Raw genomic sequence first — 27,924 nt, 5'->3', positions numbered from 1 at the left:
CCAGACCAGAGATCCTTAGATGGTAATAGAAATAGATTACTTGGCATATTTGTAATTAAGTTTTTAATAAAATATAAATTGATAACTTGGCATATTTGTAATTGAGTTTTTGGGAAAATATAAAAAGTTTACTTGGCATATTTGTAATTAAGTTTTTGATAAAAAGTAACCAAGAGTTCAAATCTAAATACAGTACATTCACTGCCAGGGTCAATCGAGACATTTTTCTAGTAACTCCTATTCTTGTTAGAAATACGGAGTGTCATGTCTGATTTACAACAATAACATTTAAATCTTTGTCTGTAAATTGACACAATTTAATCCTTTTTTGTTAGAAATATGGCAATATCTTCATATTGCTTATCAGATAAGTTTAAAGGGTTACCGTTCTTAAAGATGAAGGGTGACTTAAAGTCCTTGAAGTTACGTCTTCATTACTGCTTCTCAAGTAGTGTTTACAATCAGAATTGCGCGGAATGCAAATTTTGAACGGGGAACTCTGTAGAACCAGAAGCTCGGATTTTCTAATCTTAATCACGTTACCTTTCATATTTCAAATAAGACTGTTAGATCAAATAGTCGAAATATAAAAACCAAAGTTTAACGTCATCAGGTTGCAAAGGTACAGTGACGGGAAAATTATTGCGAAAGATCAATTCCTCTGTATAAAGGTATAGTTCAGATAATATCTATATAATAAAACAAGACATTCGTATATGTATGTTATATATGTTGCGTATAGCTGGCCAAACGACTGGACCGATTGGGCTGACATTTTTATGGACACTCATGGGTTGGCGGGGGGTGTTTAAGGCTAGGAAATTCGATTTTTTTTTCTGAATATTTCTTTTATTCAAATTTTTTTCCACGGGCAACGCCGGGCACTTCATCTAGTAATAAAGTAAACATAAAGTAAAATATAATTTATTTCAAACTAATTTTTTTATATAGACAATTAAAAACCCTTGAATTAAGTAAGCAAAAAAGCACAGTGTACGTACACCCTTACGTATGCATTTAAATCACGGGCAGCCGTAGTACATTTGAATTTCCGAGCCGGGTCAACCTTTCCGGTCCCAGTTTGTACTGCATCGCCCGGACATGGGGTAAATAAAGCAGACGCTCAATAGCCTGTGCAACAAGGTTGACGCGGTCGCGGTCAGACTTCAGGTTGAATTTAATTTTACTGGAGGGTCAGAGGTGCGTGAAATGTATATACAAATATAAGCAAATATTTTGTTATCATATAATGATAACAATGCTTTTAACATACAGGATAACAATGCTGTTATCATATAATGATAACAATTCTGTTATCAGATAACAATGTTGTTATCATATAACAAAATTGTTATCAGATAGTGATAACAACATTGTTGGCATTTGCTGATTACCCAGGGTTTACTCTTCAGGATGATCTGAAATATATTGTGCCATTAATCATTCACAGCAAAAGATTACATATATATAAAGTCTCATTCTTGCATGTAGTAATAACCAGAAAACAATGGAAGAGGAAGACGATATCATAGCAATACATATGTGTATTTGATGTTGTTATAAAGCAATTAGTTTTACTAGACACTTTTTAAATCACTAATTTGTGAAATGGGTGTGTTTATGCTGCACAACTGCTGTGTCTTATGCTTAATGGACTTTTTTTAAGTTATAACTTCTTTCTAAAAGTCGTCCTTCAATTCCAAAATTTTCTGGTTGTCACGGTTTAAGAAATGAAATTGTAATTCTTTTAAGAACAAAAAAAATCTTGAAAAAAATTAGAAATAATTTTAAAAATATTTTTGTGAATGTAGAATTACCTTGTTAACTATTCCCGTATCCTTTGCTTTTTCTTTGCTTTCCTTTTATTATGCCTAAATATTATTCATTTTACATCATCACCAGTTGGTTCATTCAAAATGAACTAGCAATCAATCAATCAATCAAAATGCGAATGTTCTAATTAGGAAATGAGTTCTTTTTGCACAAACTCAGATTTTCTATTCCCTATATCTTTGTAACATGATGGCATAAATTTTTAATATTTCCAACTTCTTTGAATATTTGATAGAAGGATTGGAAAATCAAAGTTTTTTCGTATTCTGCAAAAAAAAAAAAAATGTCCGCGTTTTTCTGTTTGTGCGGGTGCATCTTCAAAACAATAAATGTCGACATTTTTTCCGGGAATTTTTTTTTATTTTGACCAGTCAAAACCCTTCCAGGGGTCATTCATGCGAGCGGCCGAAACAAATTCGGACCCGATCGATTCAGCCGTTTTTACGTTTATTGGATACAAACAAACAGACAGAAAAGCACAAAAATATAGTTTAACTGATGTAAAACATAAATAATATTGATGGTTTAAGTATTGTTCAAAGGGAAAGACTGGCTAGGTAACTCATTCAAACCGAAAGTGCAGTATTTTAGGAACAATTGAAAAGTACAACAAATAAGTAGAATTTGCTAGAATTTTAAATTGATTGATTGATTTGTTACCTGGATTTTTCCTCTCTTCAAGTAGGTTGGATTCTGTCCTGTTCTCGCTAAGTAGCTCCAGGTAGTCAGATAGTTGGGAGCAGACGGACTCCAGGGACTCAACCCGTCCACTCAACTAAACACAATCCATACTCAACCCGTCCACTCAACTAAACACAATCCATACTCAACCCATCCACTCAACTATACACAATCCATACTCAACACATCCACTCAACTATACACAATCCATACTCAACCCATTCACTCAACTATACACAATCCATACTCAACCCATCCACTCAACTATACACAATCTATATTCAACCCATCCACTCAACTAAACACATTCCATACTCAACCCATCCACTCAACTAAACACAATCCATGCTCTGCCCGTCCACTCAACTAAACAGTTAGCATAGTCCAGGTTTCCAGCTAAAACGGGATATCGTTTCGCGAAAATTTTCCATTCTTCGAAGGGGAAATCGTTTCGCCGAAAACTTCGCATTTTTTCTTATTTCGTTTTCTCGCAAAAAATCCTGAAATGTTCGCTTTTTCCCAAAATTTTGCTTTAATCAGTTTCTTAAAAAAATGCGAAATTTTCGCGAAATATGAACTGCGAAAATGTCGCGAAAAAAATTCTCTTCATTAAACATTTAAGTAAAGGAAGAGAAATTATTAATTTTGATTTAATAAAACTTTAAATGCTGAGTTATGAGGAGGGGGGGTGACCAAAAATATTTCTCTTGAACTGATCCCATAATTCATACTCGACCCATCCATGAACTAACCCAAATAATTACAAGTTTCTTGTCTACGCTGGATATTTATTTAAATGTGTTTCAACTAGCTTGAACTGATCGTATCTAAATCTTAAATTATTGAATTCTGTTAATCTTGAATAATTGCGAGATCAGGAAATCTGGCTCGGTTCGTATCAACCTCTTTTTTTCTATAAGAATTGAATCTCTATGCCACAAACTCTAATTTTCTAATCTCTATATCATAATGGCAATCAAAAGTCGTTTCATAATGGCAATCAAAAGTCGTTATATATAGATCTTTGATAATTTTAAACTTTGAATTCTAATAGATCAAATAATCGAAGTGTGATATATCAAAGGTTTTCACCTTCTGGTTGAAAATATAAAGGGATTCAAAAATTTGTGTTTGTGGTAAAGAATCAATTTCTTTCCAACTATTCCTCTTTTAACTTTTTAAAGAAAATATTTTCTAAGAGAATGAGATACTAAAATATTTATGGATTGATTTTTGTATAATAGCAAGGATCTTAATATTTATCATATTCGATCTCTCTCTCGATATGCGTTGTAATATATTTACAATGGATGGGCGTACGCATGATTTTTTAAAATTTGTTAACATTTTTGCCCTTTCAATCTGCATAGACTTTTTACATATATAAATATAATCAAATTTTCTTTAAATATTTTTGAATTTTATTTTATTTGAAGAAGTAAATGTTAAATGTTTACTTTAAGGATATTTAAACCATTAGTCTCATTTTTCATTAGAAAACCTTTTAGTATGTTCATGTTCAATTTGCAAATTTACGAAAACGTTTGAAAAATCTCAAAATTATTTGACTTTTCCTAAAATAGTTTGTGTTGTGCTGTGTAGAGTGTCCCAATAATTAATTATGGGGAAAAGTGACGAATTTGAAATCGTCGTTTTAAACGATTTTAGATTTTTGGGAAAGCTGTAATTCGTAAAATATTTCATCTGATGGAGTTTTTTGTTTGTTTTGAATGCATTTTTACTGTACTTAATAAAATGAAAAATGCCTGTATACAAACAAACAGCCTTTTCTTGTTTAAATCAAATATACTCTATCAGAGCTTGTAACTTTATTATAACCATTGAACTATTTAGATATTATAACGTTAATTCTTAAACTATTTATCGTTAATTCTTAAAACAGACATGTCAAATGTAAATATTTCAGCAATCATAATTTTTAAAAAAGAAAATTGAGAACTACAATTGAAATGTTGTTCATATTAAACATTTCTATGAAAACAAAAAGATATTTTCTAAAATATTCTAAAATCTTTTTCGACGATTTGCAAATAGAAAACCTTTGAATAACATATTTACATAGTTTGAAATTTATTCCATAAACTCTCGTACAAAAACAATTTTGAAAGTACTTTGCAAAATCTTAAACAAATTGGATGTTGTTTAGAGACTGATGTTGTTATTTCATATTTCAAGTGATATTTCATTTAAAGAGGGGGAGTACCCGATTAACAACAGTACCATTTAAACCTTTGTCTTACGATGTCGTTGTTTTAATTTTTCTGGCGTTAAGATTTCCCCAATTGTTTCTGAAGCAGATTAGTGCCCAAGTCACTCTAAAGCGAACCCACAAATGAAAATAATTATTTATCATTTTCAAACCAACATGTTATAATAGGATTATTTTATGTTTTTTTTTGCAATGCTCAGTTAGAAGTAGTCAAGCCGTAGTACGGTCGACCCTATTAAATTTCACTAAATTCGAATTAAGAATCGAAAGAATCATAACTAGACTAGCCTACCCTTAAAGGGAGTGTTCGCGAAAAATGAAAGGGGGTATAGGCTTAGGACGAAAAATACTCGCTTTTGATCGCTACTAATATTACTTCTATCCGTTGCGTCTATAAGGGGAAAATTGTTTAAAACAACTTAAACTGAAGAACGTAGCGTCCATACAAATTCAGAAAGTTGCAATATATGACTTGCATCGTAAAATTATCAATTTAATTTTAAACAAATCATTCAGATATGACAACCTTATTTTTCAACACATTCGTATTTAGTTAATATATTTCATAATATTTGTTATTTTAATTCTTTTATATACAATGCAATTAAAACTATTTTTTCCGCTAGGTGTCTCTGCCATGTGTAATCATTCAAAGCATCGAGAGCAGAGACATCAGACGGCCAACTATTTCGGCGTTTTAAGTGCATTCTATACAAAACGAATAAAAAATATTATGAAATATTAAAGGCTTTTCTTAAAGTGGCAATTTCCAAAGTCTGTCCTAGTCGCAGAGTATCAGAAACAGTGCCTATCCCCAAAAGAATCAAAACTTTTCCCCAAAGTTATTAACATATTGGGGAATTAAAGGAATCAAGTCTTTGCCACAAACTTAACATTAAACATTTAAAACTATGAAGTATATTCGATAAAAAATCTAAGTTTCCCCTGATTTACTTATTTACTTACCCTGACATATTTTACCCTGATTTACTTTACTTACCCTGACATATTTTACCCTGATTTACTTTACTTACCCTGATTTACTTATTTACTTACCCTGAATGTAAGAAATGTGAGAATGAGAAGTAGAACAAGTATACCAAGGAATAATATACAAGTTGACAGATTAGAATCTATCATATTCACAGGACTTACATCATCATCCTTAATAAACATAATATACAGGACTTACATCATCATCCTTAATAAACATATTATACAGGACCTACATCATCATCCTTAATAAACATATTATACAGGACCTACATCATCATACTTAATAAACATATTATACAGGAGCTACATCATTATCCTTAATAAACATGTTATACAGGACCTACATCTTCATCCTTAATAAACATATTATACAGGACCTACATCATCATCCTTAATAAACATGTTATACAGGACCTACATCATCATCCTTAATAAACATATTATACAGGACCTACATCATCATCCTTAATAAACATAATAAAATAATTTAGGTGTTTTGTTATTTGGAATATGGTCGGATTTCAGAAAGTATCTATACGTATTTTTCTTTCTTATGGTTTTAAGGGTTTTTAGAAAGATTTATAGAGCCAAGAATACAATATGGATTTTACTATTTCAATTTATTATAATAAACAGTTTAAGAAGATTAAAGTTGAACAAAATTAGATGTAGAAAGAAGATAGATATTTTTGCTGATTGGTGGTAACAAAATTAATGACTCACATTTAATCTTTTTGGCATAGTTTTGTCAATGTGTACTGTTGGCCTTTAAATAATTTGTTTTTAGAATTTAAAAAACTAACAAAATGGACGTTCTTCAAATTCATGCAGCCTGAGGTGCGTCTTTTATCTATTTTAATCTCCGTTCTGCACTTTAAGATTGATTTTGCAGAACGGTTTTGTTATAGGATTAGTATAGGTTAGAGACACGGAGCACCGCGAATTTTTGATAAATACCTTGAAATGTTTTTGTATTTTTATTATTGTCTGAGCAGCCTTCTCCTCCTCTGTATTCACTATATCCTAGAGAAAACAAAACATTTCTTTTTCTTTTTTCATCAATTGTTTTCAGCTAGAGAGAGAAACTTAGTTGCTAAATACCAAGTCAATATTTTAACTAAAATCAGATTGCAAAGAACGTTTTTGACCCCCTCACCCTGGGTTTTTGACCCCCTCACCCTGGGTTTTTGACCCCCTCACCCTGGGTTTTTGACCCCGTCACACTGGGTTTTTTTCTCAAACATAATTCAAAATAATTTAGCAAACTTTCACTGTTCTTATGTTCAACCCATCGAAAATGACGTAGGAAAGTTCGACCAATCAAAATTTAGAATTTAAATAATTTAAATTTTAAATATGATTAGAGCTGAAAACTTTAGAATGAGATATCCTTAATCCCGATTACTTAATCTGAGTATCCAATGAACACACTTCTGATTTTCTTCTTAATCCTCTCTTTTTGGATACCCCTCTTGTATAAAACTTACTTACAATTACAGTTATGATGCTATATCGGTTGGACTAATATCCGATTCATCTGAAGTCAGCTGTTCAAAAGCGGGCTTTTAGAGCATTTAAACAAATAAAAATTTAATCATGCTTATATGAACTTAAAACACATTTTATCACATTTGTGAACTATAGTAGTTTAGAAAGTTAGTTTTAATAAACATTAATCCAAAACTTACGTTCGTTCAGTCGATCATTAGTTCAATTGATATGACACCATCAACACCAGAAATGCGCTAAAACTAAAAAACCGGTTTTTCAAAAGTTACCACGCTGATTGGTTAAATTTTAAACTTCTTTTTTTGAATATCGAATGCGTATTAATCTTGGGTTTAGTAAAACCAGGAGTTAAAGCATTATTCTCGAAATCCACCATTCTAAAGTTTTCAGCTCTGGCTTCACTTGACTTAAGTGGACTTTTAAAAACATTTTGAAAAACAAATAAAGAATTTGAAAAAAGCACTATTTTTTTACGCCTATGGGTAAACATCAAAAAGTTTGAGCTAATTCGGTGAAGCTGTTAGGCCAGCTATAGCTATCATGTTAGGCCAGCTATAGCTATAATGTTAGGCCAGCTATAGCTATCATGTTATGAGCAAAGAGCTGTAATTAATCTATTACAAAGAAAGAAAGAAAGAAATACATTTTTCTCATTTCAATAACTTCAATAAAGCCTTAAACATAGAAATTGTTCATTCTTGTATTTGAAAATTCTTGTAAAATGCAAACTTTCCATGCATGTTAGAGCGGGACTTCCAAATATTTCAATTGTTTCTAAAGTTTTACTCATATCTGATAAAACTTTGCTAAAATATCATCAAATTTTATCGAATTTCGAAAACTTTGAAAGAATCCAATAAAAATGCTAGAATCAAGAATAAATAGAAAATATCAGGTTGTTATTTAGGAGTAACACACTTTAATAATTTATTAGAATAATCTATTACGAGGATAACAACACATTAAAAATATAAGGGGATATATAATAATTACCCTTATTACAGTGTGTGTAATAATGTATTTATGGGATTGGACGAATGTGATAGTTCGAGAGACAAGATTATTTATGATAAATTATTGTCTACAGGGATATATTATTGTCTACAGGGATATATTATTGTCTACAGGGATATATTATTGTCTACAGGGATATATTATTGTCTACAGGGATGATTAAGAAAAATAAGACTGATATGCTTCTTCAGGAAAAATATTCCCGTAACTTCTCTGAATTTTGAAAAAATGATAAATGTTTTTATAATGTATTTTTGTTTACTGTGAGACCCTTAAAACTGTGGAATAGGAAGATGGCTGTTAAACTTATTTGAAGGTTGTGTAATGAACATAAATTTTGCAATTTCACTTAATCAGTTATTTTCAATTGCTACTGAACTATTTGCTTCATAAAAATAACAAATAAACTTGAATTTGCTTAAATGTCGTTATCCTATTCCACTGTTTTATGGGTTCCATGTAAATATCTACTGGTATTTATTACCTCTTTATCCTCTCCATCTAGTCTGAGACATTTGTTGAAATGTGCTAAACATCCAGTGCACCTTAAAGGGACTGTAAGTGTAATTTCAAGTGACCCCCCCGTCCATTCACGTCCGATTCACAATTGTACACTTTAAACCGTTTTCTGCTCAAGAATGGATAAATTTCTATTTTATATTTTCTTGGATCTCTGCTGCAGAGACAATAAATAAAATTGTTAGAATTAATCACTTCAGATTACGTTGTATACTACAAAAACAATTTCCTCGAACAATGTTCAGTAAAAATTCAGAAGATCCCTGAGAAAATGTAGTGTACAGTCCAAAAAAAAAAAATCCAATTAACTAAAGAAAGAGAATGATCTTTTTAGGTAACCTTCATAGCTATATAAAAGAAAGAATGAAATGCAACATTTAACATGTAATTTTTTCCATTTTTCTAGAAAACAATTTTATCTATTTTTATATTTAAACCTTTAAAATATTGTTTATTATTTTGGACAATCTGTCTGATTGGATTTGTTTACTCCGGTCTCTAAACCGGACATATTCTCTATCCAAGGGAAAAGTGGTGTCTGTAAAAAAGGGAAATTGGAACATTTCTAAACCCTTTTGCTAAGATCAATTTCTTTAAAAAAAATATTCGAAATTATAAACTAAATGATAATATCGAATCCCTTTTTTACATTTCTAACATTCTTTTATTTTTTTTTTCGAAAAATATATACATTATTTTGACATGCTACCGGCATAGTTCTATATTAAGAAGAGATTGTTAGAATTTCTTCAAAAGTTTCTTACCGAATATCTTCATCTTCATCCTCTTCATAATTGTTCAACAGATCACTACTTCTGAAATAAAAATATTTATTTAAAATATTTAACATTTTTTTTCTAGAACAACACTTTTGTGTTTACGTAAGAATGTGACATTCAAATCCATTTTTAAAAACAAGTTTATTCTAGCAATTTTAATGATCTTTTTTATATGTTGAAAAAATAGTTTGTTTAATTTATTTCGTTTTTTGTTTTAGACAATCCTCTCCTCAACAACACCGTAAGAAAATCTATTATCGCAGAATGTATTATTTTGTGTATATATGACATTATAGAGGACGTGAGTCAGACTCTAATAAAACGCATAAATAACTTCCAGTATATATATTTCTTATAACTTATTACTAGAGGGTTCAGAACTAGAGTCAATATCGATATCGCACGTGTAGACTGTAGAGATGATATCAGTACTAATGCCCCGTATCCGTTCTATCTCATTCTGTTGAATCTTGTGGAACTAGTTTAACGCGGCCAGGCATCGTCTTCCACAACATTAAAATAACAAACATTTTCAGCATTGTTTGTTATTCTGAGTCTGAAGTCTGAATGTTTGCTCATCGACAGCCATTTATGCAAAGCCATAGTTTAGTGTTGGCAGGGGAATAAGTTTTTGCTTCACTCTCAAATTTTCTAATATATATATATATCTTTGCATTCTGATGCTGAAAACCTTTGAAGATTCAAAATTATATTATTTGATCTTACGAATTCATAGTTTAAAATATCTTAAGATCTACGACATCAGGTTGTAATGATATGGGAATAATAATATTTTTATTTGTTGCATAGACTCAACTCCAATTACCAAATAAATTGATCTTAAATTAATCAAGAGAACAGGAAAGTAGATAAAAATACCTTTAAATTACCAAAAAATCACGCAAACAGTTATCTAAACTCATCTGAAAATGCCAAAATCCTTAAAACACCCTACACGATTACCTAAAATTACCTAACATTAGATAGATAAAAATACTCAAATTACCCAACATATCATAAATTTTAAAATTTAGATAGTTTAAAATTACCAATTGCACTTTTCTTTTATGGAAAGGGAAATGAAAAAATCAGTTTCTTAAAAGTTTGTCCAAAAATAGTTTTCTAATAACTTTACTTTAAAAGTTTTCCGGAATATTCTTTTTTCTTCATTTTATATTTTGTACTCGAATTACATTTACACGAATCCATTTATTTTTTCCACATATCATATGTAAATGAGGCAAGCAATATTTTATGTCAAGAAAACCATTTGGAAATCCTTAAAACAAGATTTATTTTCTCCAGAGTCCAGGCAAATATAATTATTCCTTGATTTTGGATTCTGGAATAAAATATAATTTTGATAAACAAGCATAAATCAACTTAAAGAAATAAAAAATACCGAAATTTGGAAACTGATTTCCTATACAATGATAACCAGAAAACTCTGAAATAAGAAAACGACTTTTGGAATCAAGTTAAAACCTAAAAAGTCTAATCAACAAGAAACCAGCAAGGGTGCTGTGTAAACAGACTCATTTCACTAAATTAGTGATTTAATAAGTGTCTAGTAAAACTATTTGCTTTGTAACAACATGAAATTCACTTATGTATTGCTATAATGTCGTCTTCTATTCCACAATGTAGTATGAACCAAAAAACAGCGGAATGCAAGACGATATTAAATTAATCTCTAAATGTAGCTTTAAATTATTTATAATTTCACTGTTTACAGTGTATAATTGCTGTGCATCATATTTATTTGATATTTTACAAGTATATTGTGTCTAAAAGTCGTCTTCTCACACCACTGTATTCTATTCTGACTCTGTTTGATTACCTAAGATGTGATTCTGCATACTGTTTTCTTCTACTATGACGTCTAGATCCTGCAGACAATTATATTATAAAATTAAATTTTTATTTTAAAATGGGGGTTGTATATGGGATGGGATGGGACTGTGGTCGAATTTACAATGACCCTTCAAGCAAAGATGTCAATGGCCGATTCACAACGGTGCCCTTAACAAGAAAAAAACATTTCAAGATAAAATAAATAAAATAATTAAGAACGATACAAGAACATCTGTGTTTAAAATTCAAGTATTCAATAAAACAAAAGCTAAGGATAAAGTCAATATCTGCATTAATTGAAGTATATAAAGGAAAATCAATGTCAGGAGAAACTGACCAGGATTTCCAAACAAAGGTTCACAAACACTAATTTTCTAATCCCTATATATTTGCCACCCATGATGTCGTAGACCTTGATATTTCAAATATAGTCATAATTTGAAATATTAGAGGCTTATACCATCAGGTTTCAAATATAGAACAATTTGAACTGTACAAATTGTATTGTATTGTATTGAAAGGTGTTAATTACATCCTATTATGGCAAATTGTTCTATTTGCAATCAAATTACAAGGTGAAACTGGAAGAACTAATTTAAATACTAAATTTTCACCCACTTTTTACATTTTTATTTCTTACAATGAACTATTAGCCTAGACACTTTTAAAGGGAGTATCCCTTGCAGCGACAGTCCCTTTAAAAAGATTGATATTGCGGAACTTTAGGTTTTTATGTGACCTCGTCACTCCTCTAGTTTTCCTCTCAAGCTCAAAAGCTTTTTAAAAGGAGGAGATATCCTTTGCATGTTCAATTGAATGAAGATAATTTTGTGGAGTTTGGAGTTTTATTAATCTTTTTGAGATTGTCTAATAATTGAAACATGAAATATAAGATTAATTTTTTACATTAAAGGGATTGCACACTTTTCACGTGATAATAAAACAAATTCAAAACTTCCCTTTTTAAAGTTTATTTCTTTCTGCACTGTTTTAACTTCCTCTCGACTCCCCTTTTAACAGTTTAATCATTACTCATTTTTATCATACTTCTTTGCATACAAACTTTTTCCATTTTTTATCTTATAAACTTATATTATTATACACTTCAAAGGGTGCATCAAATTTTCTAAAGATTACAATTACGGACTGGGCCGAATTATGACAATTATATTTTTCCGTTTTTCCTTTATGCATATTACAATTTAAAAGTTTATTTTCATGCGATTAAGGGTATTGGAAAAAATCTCCAATTGTTTATATTCTTAGTAAAATGTCTTGTCAAAATGATCATTTTTTAAATTTATTGTCTCTAAAACATGCATATTGCATTGAAAAAAAACTGAAGATATTATTTGTTTTCTTTCTTGATCAGATTGATCAGATTGATCAGATTAATCAGATTGATCAGATTGATCAGATTGATCAGATTGATCAGATTAAAACAGATTGATCAGATTGATCAGATTGATGAGGTTGATGAGGTTGATCAGATTGATCAGATTGATCAGATTGATCAGATTAATCATATTATTCATATGAATTGACAAGATTGATCAAATATGTGTGACTGATGTAACATAAAGCAAACATTTAGCTTAGTATAGGACTGATTACTGATTGCAAAAAAATATCTTATTTCTGAAAGAAACTTTTTTGGTAATTTAATCTTAGTCTTGACATATTCAGAATATACTAATCTTATCTTGACTTAAACTAATTACGTTGTGTCAAAAGTATATTTAGAGGTTGGAACTTTTTTGTCATAAATCTTGGGATCAAACATTGATTTTCATCTCCTGCACAGACCAGATATACGGATTGATTTAGTTCCTAGGGATAACTGGAAAAAAGGGATAAACCGCTTTTCTCTAAAAAAAAATTTTCTCTAAACTATAAGAATATTGAACGATGAATTTATGTTTGAACCTGAACCTTCAATCAGTTGATCAGCTAAAAAGAAGATATAAGTCAGAGAAAAAAAAAATTTTGAAATTTTTGTTACAAATTTTAATTTAAAAATAAAATCTTAAAAAAAAAGTTTTTAGACTTTTGTGAGACTCCCAGAAAATGTTGCTCCTGTTAAAAATGTTATGCTTTATAAGTTGTTTTTATTACATTACGATTGATCAAAACGTTAAGTGTACAGTGTACACAGTACACAGGCCCATTTCACTAATAAATTTATTTTTAATTTACTGGTACAACTATCAGCTTTATAACAATATCAAACAGCAGAAGATTGATTAAATGTCCCTCTTCCTTTTCCACAGTTTAATTGATGTCATAATAAACTTTTGCAATTATTGTATTCCAAACATTTGGGGAAACTAGAATAAGTTCAAATATTTGCCTCTGCTATATTAGAATGTTTAAATATAAAGTTTTAATTTGTCTTAATTAATCGCTAAACTTAATTGTATTAGATTTCAATTAAGAACAATTCGAATCTAATTCCTCGAAATCTAATGTAAATATGGAATCTTAGGGACTGGTCGCTTTTCAGCTAAAGCACTAGGACATCTCATTGAATCTTGACTAAACAAAGGTCTAAATGGTACCTGTGAATCCTACATACCAATTTTATAATAGTAACTTAAAATTAATCAATTAATTCGTTGGTTATAGATAGATTTGCGCTGTACCATATTTGATCTTAAATATATTTTACTTGATTCAATTAAATTTGGTTTTTTGCTTTATCGAAGAAGACGTTTATTAAACAGTTTTCTGGTTGTATGTAAAACTGGAAAACCTAACGATTTTTTTTGTAAGTTGAAAAAGTGAAATTTAAAGTTTTTACAATATTTTCCTTGTGATTTCTGATGAGATTTCTGTGTAACAATGAATTTGTGAGAAAACTGTTGAAAAAGTTTGAAAACTTGTTGAAAAATTTTCTAAGTTAATTTCCCATATCTTCTTGTTTTCTGCTTCAGAGAACATTTTTGAAATTTGTTTTTTAAGTTTTTCACAAACAATTTATTATATTTCATTTTAAAGTTTTATTCTTAACTTTCTTATTTTTTTTCTTAAAGGAGCTGTAAAATTTGATTTAATATATAATTTATTTTTAAGAATGTTACAGGCCAATTTAAAAATTTCAGAAGGAATTTGGGTTTCTGTAAAAGCAGAAAACAAGAATAAAACAATTTTTGATTTGTTATTAAAAAGTCTCCCGCAAAATCTTTCCAAACAGACTTGTATAAATAAATAGCCATGAATATGCGGAACAGTTTTAAAGAGCTTCATAAAATCATTACGGTAATTATTCCCAAAACCTTCCCAGAAACAGATACATAGAAAAATAAACAGTTTATAAAGGGATAGTTTATTTATTTGGCTAAAGATGAGGGGTACCACTTTAGTAATTTAGGGAGATAATTCTTTTTTAGTTTTTTAGTCTTCATATAGATATTACTTTTAGTGTTTTACGTAGCACATAATTTCGACTAAGAATAAAGATGAAATAAATCTAATAAGAAATATTCTTGAATATCTTACAGATAAATAATTCCAAAAATACTGAACTACGTAAAACCTGTATCAGGTATAAAAACAGATTATCTGTTGAATAATTGATACCCTCCACAATTCTTCACTAGAAAGGGATTTTTCATCCCGTTTTAACTTATATAATCTGTATTTGAACTGTACAGGTTGCTCAGCTGATTAAAATCCGGTACATGAAATGAACCGGTGTCATGTTATAAGTGTCCGGGCGTGTCGAGATAATTTCCGAGTACTGTGTTTCGGCCGTAAACATCTAATATAAAATATATGAATATTTTAGATAAATTCGTTTACATTTTAAACAACTAATTTTAACATAACTTTTGATTGTGTAAGGGATAGAAGTTAGTTTATTCATGTTTTTAAATTCTTTGAAAATAGGACATTCGAGACGAAATATCGTCTTTTACATATTTTTGGTATTGACACATTTGATTTGCTAATTTAACTATATGTTTACGTCAGCAGATGTTTATCAATGCATCCATAATATGTTGGTGAAAGTGTCCAAATCTTCATGAAGTGCCCCTCTACCCGGGCAATATTTCACGCCCGGGCACTTTTTAACCCCTCACCTGAGTTTACATTGACAAAAACCCAAATATCATGAACGATCCCTTAAATAAGATGGTACAGAGTTGAAAACCAATTTTTAGATTTGATAAAATTCTTGTTTTCCTGGGTTCGTTGATGCTCTTTCCTGCACGCTTCTTTCGAAACATTTTCCAGACCTGGGGACTCAGAATACTTCTCTTCCTTCAAGTCAAACTAATTTAAAGGGACTTTACACGTAATTTCAAGAGAGTCTCCATTTATTATTTTATCCACTGAAGTGATTGTTGTTGATAAATTTGTTTTTGTTTCACATTAATTTTTACTTTCCGGGATTTTTGAAAATAAATATTTTCGGATTTTTAAATTTGCGTTGGACATTAAGTATTTGTGATTTTCGAGATATAGGTCAAGTTATCTCTGCCTAACAGTCAACACTCCAGCATCTTAGTTTAATTGAAACGCCATGTTTAAAGTGAAAAACACAAATTTCTCCGTCGATAATCAATCAGACAAAGCTAGCTTAATTGTAAAATTGCGAAAAAGATGTCACTCTATAAACAAAGTAAACTTCAGATTACGTCTACAGTTCCTTTACGAATATTAAAAAATGTATAGAATAAAAACACGATGGAAAGCTAGCGGAGTACTCAGCTAGATTATTTATGTTCAATGCTTAACTTGAATGGACCGTCAGTGTAATTTCAAGTATTTCTTCATTCAAAGAAAGTTAGAAACAATCACAAATGAAAATTAATTTTTAGATTTGAGTTCCTTGCTACAGTTCGTACTCCTCAGGGATAATCTCTGGTTTATACACTGTCCAGGGATACGGTTCTAAAACAAACATTTTAAACGAGATTTATTCCAGAAATTATTACAGGGACTGTAAGCTTGAGTCTAAGTTAACCTCCATGTAAAGATGGCAATGACAAGTATGCTTAAAAGCTTTGTCTTGTCAAGTATTAATTTTTTAAATTTATAATTTTAAAAACTGATTACTTTCAACTGTGGTTTCTATAAAAAGTGATTATCGTCTTGCGTATTTCTATTGTATAAAAAATGATGAGCCTGTGAAGACGACCTAAAGCTATTAACGTATGACGATTCTAAACTAAGTTTTCTGTCTTGAATAAAGTAGTTTAATGCCTTATTAAATGATTTTGAAAAGAATGAAACAATGTTACAGTTGCAGGGTTGCAAGGTTACAATTACAGGGTTTCCAGTGAAAAGAAGAAATAGTTTTGCGAAAATTTCGCATTTTTTCGCGAAATATTTTACTTATTTTAATTGATTTCATATTTTGACCAAAGGAGGTCATTGATATCTAGAGGTCAAATACCTTCAGGATCGTCTATGACAAGAATTTGGACTCTAAATGAAAACGAAACACAAATAAACCTATGATTTAATACCTCACATGACTTATTTTCATTGATCTCATATTTTGACCCCTAGAGGTAAGCACATTTTGGAGGTCAAACCTCCAGATTCATCTGAGGTCAGAAAAAGTCTCAGGATGAAATCGGAAGACCGAAAAATTTATGATTTGATACCTACCCTGACCCATTTTTGTTGTTTCATATTTTTACTTTTTTAGAGGTCATTATCGAAGGGAGGTCAAACTTGAGGTCGTATATATGTGTCTATGTCAGCGCCTGACTTATATGGTAACAAAAAATATGAAAACATGTCTTATTAACTTATAATAATTGAGCTAGAGTGAAAAAAGTGGTAATTTTGCGTATTTTCTGAGTTCATGGAGGTCAAAATGGAGGTTGATAATCTCCGATCTCATATTTTCTTCCTGATCTTCGTAGATGATTACAATTACAGATTGCATGCAAAATTTTAGCCTTATCTATATATAAATTTGGCTTGTCTGTCTGTCTGTCTGTCTGTCTGTTTGTTTGTATCCAATGAACGTCAAAACGGCTGAACCGATCGGGCCCAAATTTTTTGTGGGACATCTAGGGACCCCAGGGAAGGTTTATGAAAAATCAAAATTTCAAATATTTGTCTCAATCAAAATTCGATCGTCATTAAATTTTTAAAAATTTTGAAAATCCGCGAAATTTTTTGTGAAAATCCGCGAATTATTTTTTGTTTTGTTTTACGATGTACACAAAAAGAACATGTTCACAACTAATTTAGAAGATGGGCGCGAAGCGCCCTCTAAGGCTAGAAAGAAGGGCGCGAAGCGCCTTGAATTTCTAGTATCTTAAATTCTAGGACCAATCCCAGCCTCAAAATTTGGTGTCGCAAATTGTCAAATTGGATCCCCCCCCCCTCTGTATTAAATTATGAAAAACTATTTATTTTGTGTCCAGGACATGAAAGATATTCTTTATTTGCTGACTCGGCTCTACTCACCAAAAACAAAGTTTGATGAAAGTAGGTTCTACATTTTAAAGGTTTTTTTTCAAACGTAATGGGACCAAACTTAATGGAACCAAATTTAATGGGACCAAACTTAATGGGACCAAACTTAATGGGACCAAACTTAATGAGACCAAACTTAATGAGACCAAACTTAATGAGACCAAACTTAATGGGACCAAACTTAATGGGACCAAACTTAATGGGACCAAACTTAATGGGAAATTTTCTCTTTATCGAGAAGGTACAAGCCTTTTTAGATTTAATGTCGTCCCGTGCTTGAGCTAGAGACAAAATTAAATCTAAAAAGGCGGAACCTTCGAGATACAGAGAAAATTTAAGTTCAAAAACTTTGTAGCACGTCATGCCAAAATACTAGCGTTAGGTAATTTTATGCAATTTGTCTTATTTCAATGGCCATTCCTACACCAAATAAGCGTTGAAACAAAGCAGAAGTCAAAATATAAAGTTGATATCAATTCTATTTTTATTTCAATTGAAAAAAAAATATTTTGGAAATATCTTAAACTTTTTTGAGAAAATCCGGGAATCAATCAAAACTGTATAGCACATGTTAAGTAATATACAGCTAATTTAACAATATATCACGATGATTACTTTATAGCACGGTGCTATAATATACAGATAATTTAACTTTATACCACGATGATTACTTTAAAGCACGTTGATTATAAAATTCACGATGAAGTGAGTAATAATAAGAAAGTACAAAATAAATAAATAAAATTTTTTTTACATTTTAAAACATTTTTAAATTCTTTACCTGATTTGTCCATGTATTTGAATTTGAATATCGTTGTTCAATACAATGGTCAATTTCATATTCCAGATCGGGTTCTTTTTCTATCCTATGATTGTGAACAAGCTTCAAGTCTCTAGATTCAAAATACATTTTACATTTAGGGAAATATAAAACTTTTCAGATTTTTGATTTAACGATCGTTTTTTTTTTACTTTGTTACCAAGTATTTTAAGAATTTCCTAATCAATAATCATTTTAAATGCAGGCCCATTGTAACCCAGCTTTGTTTTCCATTTGAAGGTATGACGTTAATGATCGTTAACGATCGTCAAAAAGTAAAAACGACCATCCTTCGCTATGGAACCAACGAATTAAATTTAAAAAACTACTATTTCGTTTTATTATCTTAACAACCGATCATTTCGTTTTTTGTTTTTCTACGTTAAGGAAACAATCCGTTCGTTTTTTCAGAAAAATAAAAAAAAACGTTCCAGCCTGATGTGAAATATATTATTTTTTTAGGCTGCTGGTAAAATATTTGCTATTAAACAACACCAAATACACATTCTTAAACTACGTGTTTCTATCGCACAGTTGTATGGTTCCCATTGAATGTAAAATGTTTGCCTTGGAGATGTTTCTCTAGAACGCGTCTGCTGTCCTCCTCCTCCCCCCACCATTCGAACCGATACAGGACTTAACTCTCTCAGAACAGTGCGTTGACTTAGCTCGCGCATTTTTGTATTTTGCTCCGCGGATTCTTTCCTTGGTGTTACAACTCCCCCTGGATGTACTTCAACTTGTAAAGATCCAATCTTGTAAGAAGAGTCTAGGTTCACTGTTCTCAGATTCAACATTTTAAACTGAACACAGCTTTGCAATTTGAAAAGTTTAATTTCCTCTTTTCAGAAGGAATTCTCCCTACACTGTTCAAATATCAGCAAAAAACCTGTATTTTATTTCTTAATGTGAATCAACCAACTTAAAGGGACTGTAAGCGTATATTTTAAGTGAACCTCCGTGCACAGATAGCAATGCCTGATTTACAAGGCTACCCTAGAAACCTAAATCTGACCAAGAATTGTGGAACAATTTTCGAGTTAAAAAGTTTTCTTTCTTTTCACTATAAAAGTGGTTTTTTTTCTGTGAATTTCTTCATTGTTTCTTATGAGCGAGAAATTTACACAAGTCACAATTTAACCGAGTAACCACAAATGAAATTATCTTTTTAATACTTTATCAGACAAAGCTGAGGGTACCGTTGTAAATCGGACATTGTCATCTTTGAGTGGAGGGTCACTTGAAATTACGCTTACAGTCCCTTTAAACTATGATTATATTTGTTGTACAAATAGATAAATCATAAAAATCTGATATTTTAGAAGTGTCTAAGGAATTATTTATAGATATATAGTCAAAGACGACATTATTGGTCGTTTTTAAAATAAACTAAAATAATTTTTAAAAATTTAACAATCATCACAAATTATGATTTTCTCATTACTGAATCTTTGCCATCGAAATATTACATATTAAACATTGATTGCTGTTCCATATACTGTCAGCTATAGTATGGATTAAAGGTTTACACCATCAGGCTGCAAAGATATAGAGATTAGAGTTTGTGGCAAGTGTTTAGTTTCTGTTGTCCTTGTTTGAATAAATTTTTCTTGAAAATGTAAAAAACACATTATTTTTGAGATATTTAAAATGTTTCCTGATCCTGTATTCATTGTTATAGAGTTTTGTGAATTTATCTCTTTAGAACATTTTAATCTAAATTAAATCAAAATTAAAATTCTCTTTTGTTCCAACTTTGTTTCCATTCTCTTTATAGTAAATACTAGGTATGAGAAACAATAAACACAAGCATAATACAATCAAGGGCGCAGGAATTTGTCCAAGATTGTAAATTAAAGAAGAAACGATTTAGAAAGCGGTCGGTCGTTAAATAAAATACAGACGATAATACCGCATACATATTTTCTCGTACCAGCCCGTCTAGTGGAACCCAGCATATTATATTCAAATTTACAGACTGAAATAGAAACAATCGTTTTGAACGAAAAATAATCGTTTTTAACGGTAGTTTTTAAAAAACGATAATTTTTGAAAAATTGTTCGCTAATGAATCTGAGTTTTATGACAATTAATTTAGATTTTTTTCAGGAAGATAAGTTTATGAATGTTGTCTTCAATATTTTTATAATGTATATTTGAATAATGAATATTTGAATTATAGATTGATTAATGTTAACTGAGGTAGTAAGCTGTAATTAAGCTGTGCACCTATAATTACTTACATTAGGTGACGAGGACAAGGATATGAAGGATATGAAGGATATGAAGGATATGAAGGATATGAAGGATATGAAGGATATGAAGGATATGAAGGATATGAAGGATATGAAGGATATTAAGAAGTCTGTGGACAATGTCATGGCTGCGGAAGGCCACAGGTGTTGGATTAAATTGTTTTATGGGATTTCTGATCTATTGATTTTTTTTCGGCCAAGAAATTGATTTTTTCTTAAAAGATCATGCACGATCTCTAACGAAGGGTCGTCGTTAACGATCGTCAAAAATGAAAAACAGTTTATTTTCGTTTGATCTTTTTAAAAACTATCGTTTTTAAAACGACCGTTTTAAAACGAAACTATCGTTTCTCAAAGAAGTGAAAACGATCCATAACTTCTTAACTTTCAGAGTCTACTTATAATGTCAAGTTAAAGGTTAAAAATAACGAAATAACCCTACAAGCAAAGATGGTAATGCCTGATTTATATTGGATATCAATATTATACATTTTTTAAAACTGATTCTTTTCAATAGTGACTTCTCAATAAAAGTGACCTGTGCATTTCTTTTACAGAAATAGAAATACGAATGATCAGAAATAACACTTTTAAATCGAAAAGACGACAATATATTCCAAGCATTATTGATCCAATTAAGGGTTCAAGGGTATCGTTGTGAATCGGGTATTGCCATATTTGCATGAAGGGTCACTGAAAAGTTAAGCTTACAGTCCCTGTATGAGATTTTCTGGTAAATATAAGTCTATTACATTAAACACACTGTTTTCCCATACACTCAAATTTTGCTATTCCTAAAAAAAACAATTGTTTGTTTTGGTCCAATTCTGATCAACAACAAGTAAACAAACAAAACTTGAATAACATTATTTAGGGTTTAAAAATTTTATATTTTGCTGTTTAGATATTCATATTTTAAGAGACTGCACGTCGTAGTATTAAAGGACCTTATATTTAAAGAGGGCACTGGGATTTATAGGTCTAAAGCTCTCAAGAAAAAATCGATTACAATTTTGACCAAAGCTGACAACAAGAGCTTTATAGTGCTAAAATGTACATGAAAAGAGCTACAGAAAAGCATAAGTGAGTTAGAGCGGTAAGATCAAAGTTTAAGGCGTTGCGACACTGCAAAGTCGACCCTGTCTTAAAAATTGATGAAACTTTTCATAAGCAGGCTGAATCTGTGTGAGGGGCATGTCCATCCGGTTTACAATAATGTGGAAGATTTTCTCGCTAGAAAAGTGTTTAATTCTAATAAATTCTTTATTGTTTCCCAAACCCCTTCAGTAGAGAAACCTCTGATGAAAGTTGTCAGTTTTCAAAAATAAAAACATGGATATCTAATTAATACTTGATCAGACAAAGCTTTTGTTGTGAATCTGTCAATAGCGGGTAACTGGAAATTACGTTCTTTTCCTTCTTTAAAATAAAAAGTCGTGAAATTCTATAAATTTTCCAATATTTTCACCTAATCCTGTAATCCTGTTACCAGTTTCCAATTTATGGATCAAAGACTTTAATTTAACTTAAACAAAAATTTAACCTTTGTCGTCAGTTGTACAGTACAAGATGCACTATACTGTTCTACAGTACAAGATGCACTATATACTGTTCTACAGTACAACATGCCCTATACAGTTGTACACTACAACATGCACTATACTGTTGTACAGTACACAACATGCACCATACTGTTGTACAGTACAACATTCACTATACTGTTGTACAGCACAACATGCCCTGTACTGTTGTACAGTACAACATGTACTATACTGTTGTACAGTAAAACATGCACCATACTGTTGTACAGTACAACATTCACTATACTGTTGTACAGCACAACATGCACTATACTGTTGTACAGTACAACATGTGCTATACTGTTGTACAGTACAACATGTCCTATACTGTTGTACAGTACAACATGCACTATACTGTTGTACAGTACAAGATGCACTATACTGTTGTTTTTATGTTCACAACTAATAGTCGTCTTCCCATTCCCAGTTTTGAGTCCCACTGAATATAAATAAGTAATTTGATTACACGGGGCAATAAGATTATTAAAAGAAGAAGGTTCTGAATCTAGAATATAGAACATTGATCCAAGATGTAAATCTGATGATAATTCAATCAGGATTAAATATGAACAAATATTTATTTAAAAAAAAATAGTTTTCACGTTATCGCTAAGCATGAAAAAAACTTTGGTTTTTTCTCACAGAAATCGAGAGAGCTCTGGAAATTAGGAATTAGGTCGACTTTGAAGTGTCGTATTAGCTTTACATAACAAAGTTAGTTATACTTTTTGTAACCCTTGACATGCGTAAGAGCATGCAGACTTTAGATTAAAGTGGTCTTGTTAAAAATATCGATGTGAGCTTGAGATTATCAAGGATGTAATGCAAGGAAAGTTATTTCAGAAGTGTACACATCTTTTGTACTGCAGTGTACTGTCTCTGGGCGGTAATGTAAACACAACACGGATGTCAAAGCCTGACATGGGATCCATCTTTCACATAAAAAAATTAATGATATATTCTGGTCATAGGAAACTATTATGTGAATTATCAAAAGTATCAAAATTTAATGCTCGGATACTAAGCAAACACTGATGCATCTATTCTTGTTTACATATTCCACCCAAAGAGAACTGGTTTCAATGTGTACGCAGAGTATACACGACCGCAATTAACTTTCCTTGCATTATACCCTTGGAGATTATTATTTATTCATATCTTTCAATTTTATGACAGAAAGGGGTAATGAAGACTAATCTTAGACTAAAGTTTAAAGTATATTTATATGCATGTGAAGTTGTTTTTGAAGATTAAACCGAATTAAAAATATAATTGTGTTTATACCGTTTAGCATTTTTACTCAAATATTCATAGTTCATTAATAATTACAAAGTTAATCACGTTCACAATCAAACAAATAATTAAAGAAACATATAATGTTTATGAATTAAATAAAACAGCTGAAAGGGACTGTCCACATAATTTCAAGTGAACTTTAATTTTAAAAAGTCCACGTCAGAATAACAATGGGACTGTTTAAGTCGGGTCAGTCCTAGAGAACGAGTTTTGGACCCGCCCCCCCCCCCCCTCCTATCAATTTTGTCCATGACCACTTATTTTTCAGCAAATTTATTATTATTTATTTTTTATTATTTAGGGTTAGGTTAGGTTAAGACACTTTCTGGGTCAAGCGCTGCGGCTAGGACAGGCTAGGGGCCGAGCACTGCGGCCACATATTTTCGTTTGATCTTTTTAAAAACTATCGTTTTTAAAACGACCGTTTTAAAACGAAACTATCGTTTCTCAAAGAAGTGAAAACGATCCATAACTTGAGCTTGCAGCTCAGAGGGCAGTCCTTTTAATCTATTTAATCTATGAGCTTGCAGCTCAGAGGGCAGTCCTTTTAATCTATTTAATCTATGCGCTTGCCGCTCAGAGGGCAGTCCTTTTAATCTATTTAATCTATGAGCTTGTAGCGTTGCTTTATTACCATTTACCAGGAATAACTGTGATGTAATTAATCTACTTTATCAATTAAACGCTTAGCCCAATAAATCCTATAAATGGCATCTAACAAAAATAATTAAAAAAATCATCAGCTGTTTAGACCTCACCCTTTGAGAAGGTTAATCAGATGTGTGGGTTTTTAAATACCCTGGGCTTTTGATATCTACCCAAATTATACCCAAATTATACCCGTTAAATGAAAAATTAATTTATTTATTTTTAATTTTGTAGTATACACACAATTTAAAAAACCTTATTTTATATTAAAGATATGTATGCAGCCTAATAATATATGTATGCAACCAAATAATATATGTATGCAACCAAATAATATATGTATGTAACCAAATAATATACGTATGCAACCAAATAATATACGTATGCAACTAAATAATATATGTATGCAACCAAATAATATATGTATGCAACCAAATAATGTATGTATGCAACCAAATAATATATGTATGCAACCAAATAATATATGTGTGCAACCAAAATAGTTTGTATGCAACCAAATTTTGTTTGTTTGCAACCAAATATTGTTTGTATGAAACCAAATATTGTTTGTATGCAACCACATATTGTTTGTATGTAACCAAATATTGTTTGTATGCAACCAAACATTGCTTTTATGAAACCAAACATTGCTTGTAGAAAGCCAAACATTGTTTGTATGCAACCAAATATTGTTTGTATGAAACCAAATATTGTTTGTATGCAACCACATATTGTTTGTATGAAACCAAACATTGTTTGTATGAAACCAAACATTGTTTGTTTGAAACCAAACATTGTTTGTATGAAACCAAACATTGTTTGTATGAAACCAAACATTGTTTGTATGTAACCAAACATTGTTTGTATGAAACCAAACATTGATTGTATGCAACTAAACATTGTTTGTATGCAACCAAACATTGTTTGTATGAAACCAAATATTGTTTGTATGCAACCAAAAATTGTTTGTATGAAACCAAATATTGTTTGTATGCAACCAAACAATGTTTGTATGGAACCAAATATTGTTTGTATGAAACCAAATATTGTTTGTATGCAACTAAATATTGTTTGTATGAAACCAAATATTGTTTGTATGAAACCAAATATTGTATGTATGCAACCAAATATTGTTTGTATGCAACCAAATATTGTTTGTATGAAACCAAATATTGTTTGTATGCAACCAAATATTGTTTGTATGCAATCAAATATTGTTTGTATGAAACCAAATATTGTTTGTATGAAACCAAACATTGTTTGTATGAAACCAAATATTGTTTGTATGAAACCAAATATTGTTTGTATGCGACCAAATAGTTTTTTTTTGCAACAAAAACATGTTTGTATGCAACCATATATACTATATATATGCTAGTAGATGTGTGAGTAATGCAACGGAGAATCTTAAACTGTTGATTTCTTCGCTCTTGAATGTCCAAACCAACCTCCATTTTCCTTTATCACTAACTCTCCATCTATTTACTCCATTTTACTTTATACCTGTACTCAACCCTTATCCTCTCCACCAATTTTTGGTTTTCAGTAAAGTTTTGAAAATCCACGAAAAAAATTATAAATTTGCAAAAAAAATTTTAATTTTTTTTGAAGAGAAAATTCTGAAAGATTAAGCAACTATTAAAAGTTGAACGCCCTCTGATATTAAATAACAATTATATTATATCGTGAAAGCTAACAGAATATATATATTAAATTATGTCATGAAAGATTGAGTTCTTTAAATTTATCAAATCATCATATTCCCCCCCCCCTCCAAGAGAAAACAACATTTTTACTTTAATTATCTTCATTGTTGTTTATTAAATAAAAGTTTTAGATTTAAAGAAAGTCGGAAAAATAAAAAAAAAAAACTTATTTCATAATAATTTGAAAATAGTGAAAAACTACAAAATCGAATTATATTACAGGGCGATTAAAGTATTTTTCATTTGATCCGGAGAAAGGGCAATTTGTTCCCAATTTGATGACTAAACGAAGTTACAGATGGTTTTATTAGATTTACAATTTACTTCTTGATAAAAAAAGAGCCAAGAAAACATATTGAATAATCATTACATTATCTATTTTATTACAAACTAGTTGAAGTGCCCGGCGTTGCCTGTGGAATTTTTTTAAGAATCGGATTTAAAAAAAAAAATATATTTTTAAAAGGAAAAAATTTCGATTTGAAAAAAAAATCGATTTTTGAACAAAAATTTTATTTAATTTTTCCTATGTTAAACCCCGGGCACGGGATACCTTAAAAAAATTTTGCCATTTTGGGCCAGCCGTTTGGCCAATTATAGCTAATGAGATAATACAAATAAAGTTGAAATCAAAATTATTTATTTTTCACTTTAAAGTAAAAAAAGACAGAATTAGATATATTTTGTGTTTTGATATATTTGATATATTTTTGTTTGCTTGTTTGTTTGTTTGTTAGTTTGTGATCTGGTTTGTTATGAACATGTTGTTAAATTGGATATGCTATATTTTGATTATTTATATATTGATTTATTTTTTAGTTGTATGTGTTTAGTATCTAACTGTTTCTTTGGGATATGATTTGATATAGATATGTTTTGTATAACTATGTTAAGTTATGATATGGATATGTTTTATATAACTAAGTTTTGTATTTTTTTTATGCTTTACTATGATATTGTGTGTGGATTAATAAGTTTTTATATGTTTCTGTTGTTAGATATGATTTTTTATATGTTTTGCGGTTAGATATTAAGTGTTTATATGTTGTGTGGGCGGAAATGACTTATTTTGATATGTTTCAGCTTAGTGGATATATTTTTTAGAATATTATTTGTGGTTGCAGATTACTCCATAATAGAACATTCCCGAAAGTATTTGACACAAAGTATTTGACAGGCCAATTATTAGATTTATCCAAATCCGAGAATTGTATTCCGCAGAAGATTTTATTTTGTAAAAAGGGAATTCTTATTTGAGCCGAAGTTGAGAAAAGCTTTAGATGAAAATAAAACAGATAAAGGGGTAATTTCACTTTTTCAGACATTGTCTTTCAATTTGAAGGACAATTGAGGTGGATCACAAATAAGGTGTAGGACAAATGATGTGTAGGACAAATGATGTGTAGGACAAATGATGTGTAGGACAAATGATATGTAGGACAAATGATATGTAGGACAAATGATGTGTAGGACAAATGGTGTGTAGGATAAATGATGTGTAGGACAAATGGTGTGTTGGACAAATGATCTGTAGGACAAATGGTGTGTAGGATAAATGATGTGTAGGACAAATGGTGTGTAGGACAAATTATGTGTAGGACAAATGATGTGAAGGACAAATGATGTGTAAGACAAATTATGTGTAGGACAAATGATGTGTACGACAAATGATGTGTAGGACAAATGATGCGTAGGACAAATGATGTGTAGGACAAATGATGTGTAGGACAAATAGTGTGAAGGACAAATGGTGTGTAGGACAA

At 30.5% G+C, this 27,924-nt stretch overlaps 1 protein-coding gene across 7 annotated transcripts; it reads right to left on the bottom strand.

Annotated features, from left to right (window-relative positions):
• Positions 1–1,167: 1,167 nt before the first annotated feature.
• LOC111702444 (uncharacterized) lies at positions 1,168–19,495 on the bottom strand. Of its 7 annotated transcripts, none has more exons than XM_023474130.1 (15): positions 19,244–19,491; positions 18,638–18,749; positions 16,249–16,311; positions 15,601–15,678; positions 14,225–14,246; positions 13,974–13,982; positions 11,402–11,450; positions 9,547–9,597; positions 8,748–8,808; positions 6,698–6,763; positions 5,801–5,908; positions 2,494–2,608; positions 1,818–1,871; positions 1,395–1,418; positions 1,168–1,285 (listed from the first exon to the last, which is right to left on the bottom strand). In XM_023474130.1, exons 1-13 carry the CDS (start codon positions 19,471–19,473, stop codon positions 1,822–1,824), a joined length of 1,014 nt encoding a protein of 337 aa, XP_023329898.1. In that variant the 5' UTR covers positions 19,474–19,491; the 3' UTR covers positions 1,168–1,285; positions 1,395–1,418; positions 1,818–1,821. The 7 variants fall into 7 exon arrangements, with proteins under 7 accessions (XP_023329898.1, XP_023329897.1, XP_023329900.1 ...); XM_023474131.1 differs by having other exon boundaries at positions 1,190–1,261; XM_023474129.1 differs by having other exon boundaries at positions 1,168–1,418.
• Between the last annotated feature and the right edge of the window lie 8,429 nt (positions 19,496–27,924).

This window comes from Eurytemora carolleeae, unplaced genomic scaffold, assembly GCF_000591075.1.
Source record: "Eurytemora carolleeae unplaced genomic scaffold, Eaff_2.0 scaffold429, whole genome shotgun sequence".
In the NCBI taxonomy this organism is placed as follows: Eukaryota; Metazoa; Arthropoda; class Copepoda; order Calanoida; family Temoridae; genus Eurytemora; species Eurytemora carolleeae.
This window is presented reverse-complemented; position numbering and strand designations above follow the sequence as displayed.

Coding starts and splice junctions, on each gene's coding strand:
- LOC111702444 (XM_023474129.1), bottom strand. CDS start 19,473: ATGTTGAATCTGAGAACAGTGAACCTAGACTCTTCTTACAAGATTGGA. Junction 9,598..11,401: donor TATGCAGAATCACATCTTAG/GTAATCAAACAG, acceptor TTTTTATTTCAG/AAGTAGTGATCTGTTGAACA. Junction 1,872..2,493: donor TGAAGAGAGGAAAAATCCAG/GTAACAAATCAA, acceptor AATAATATTTAG/GCATAATAAAAGGAAAGCAA.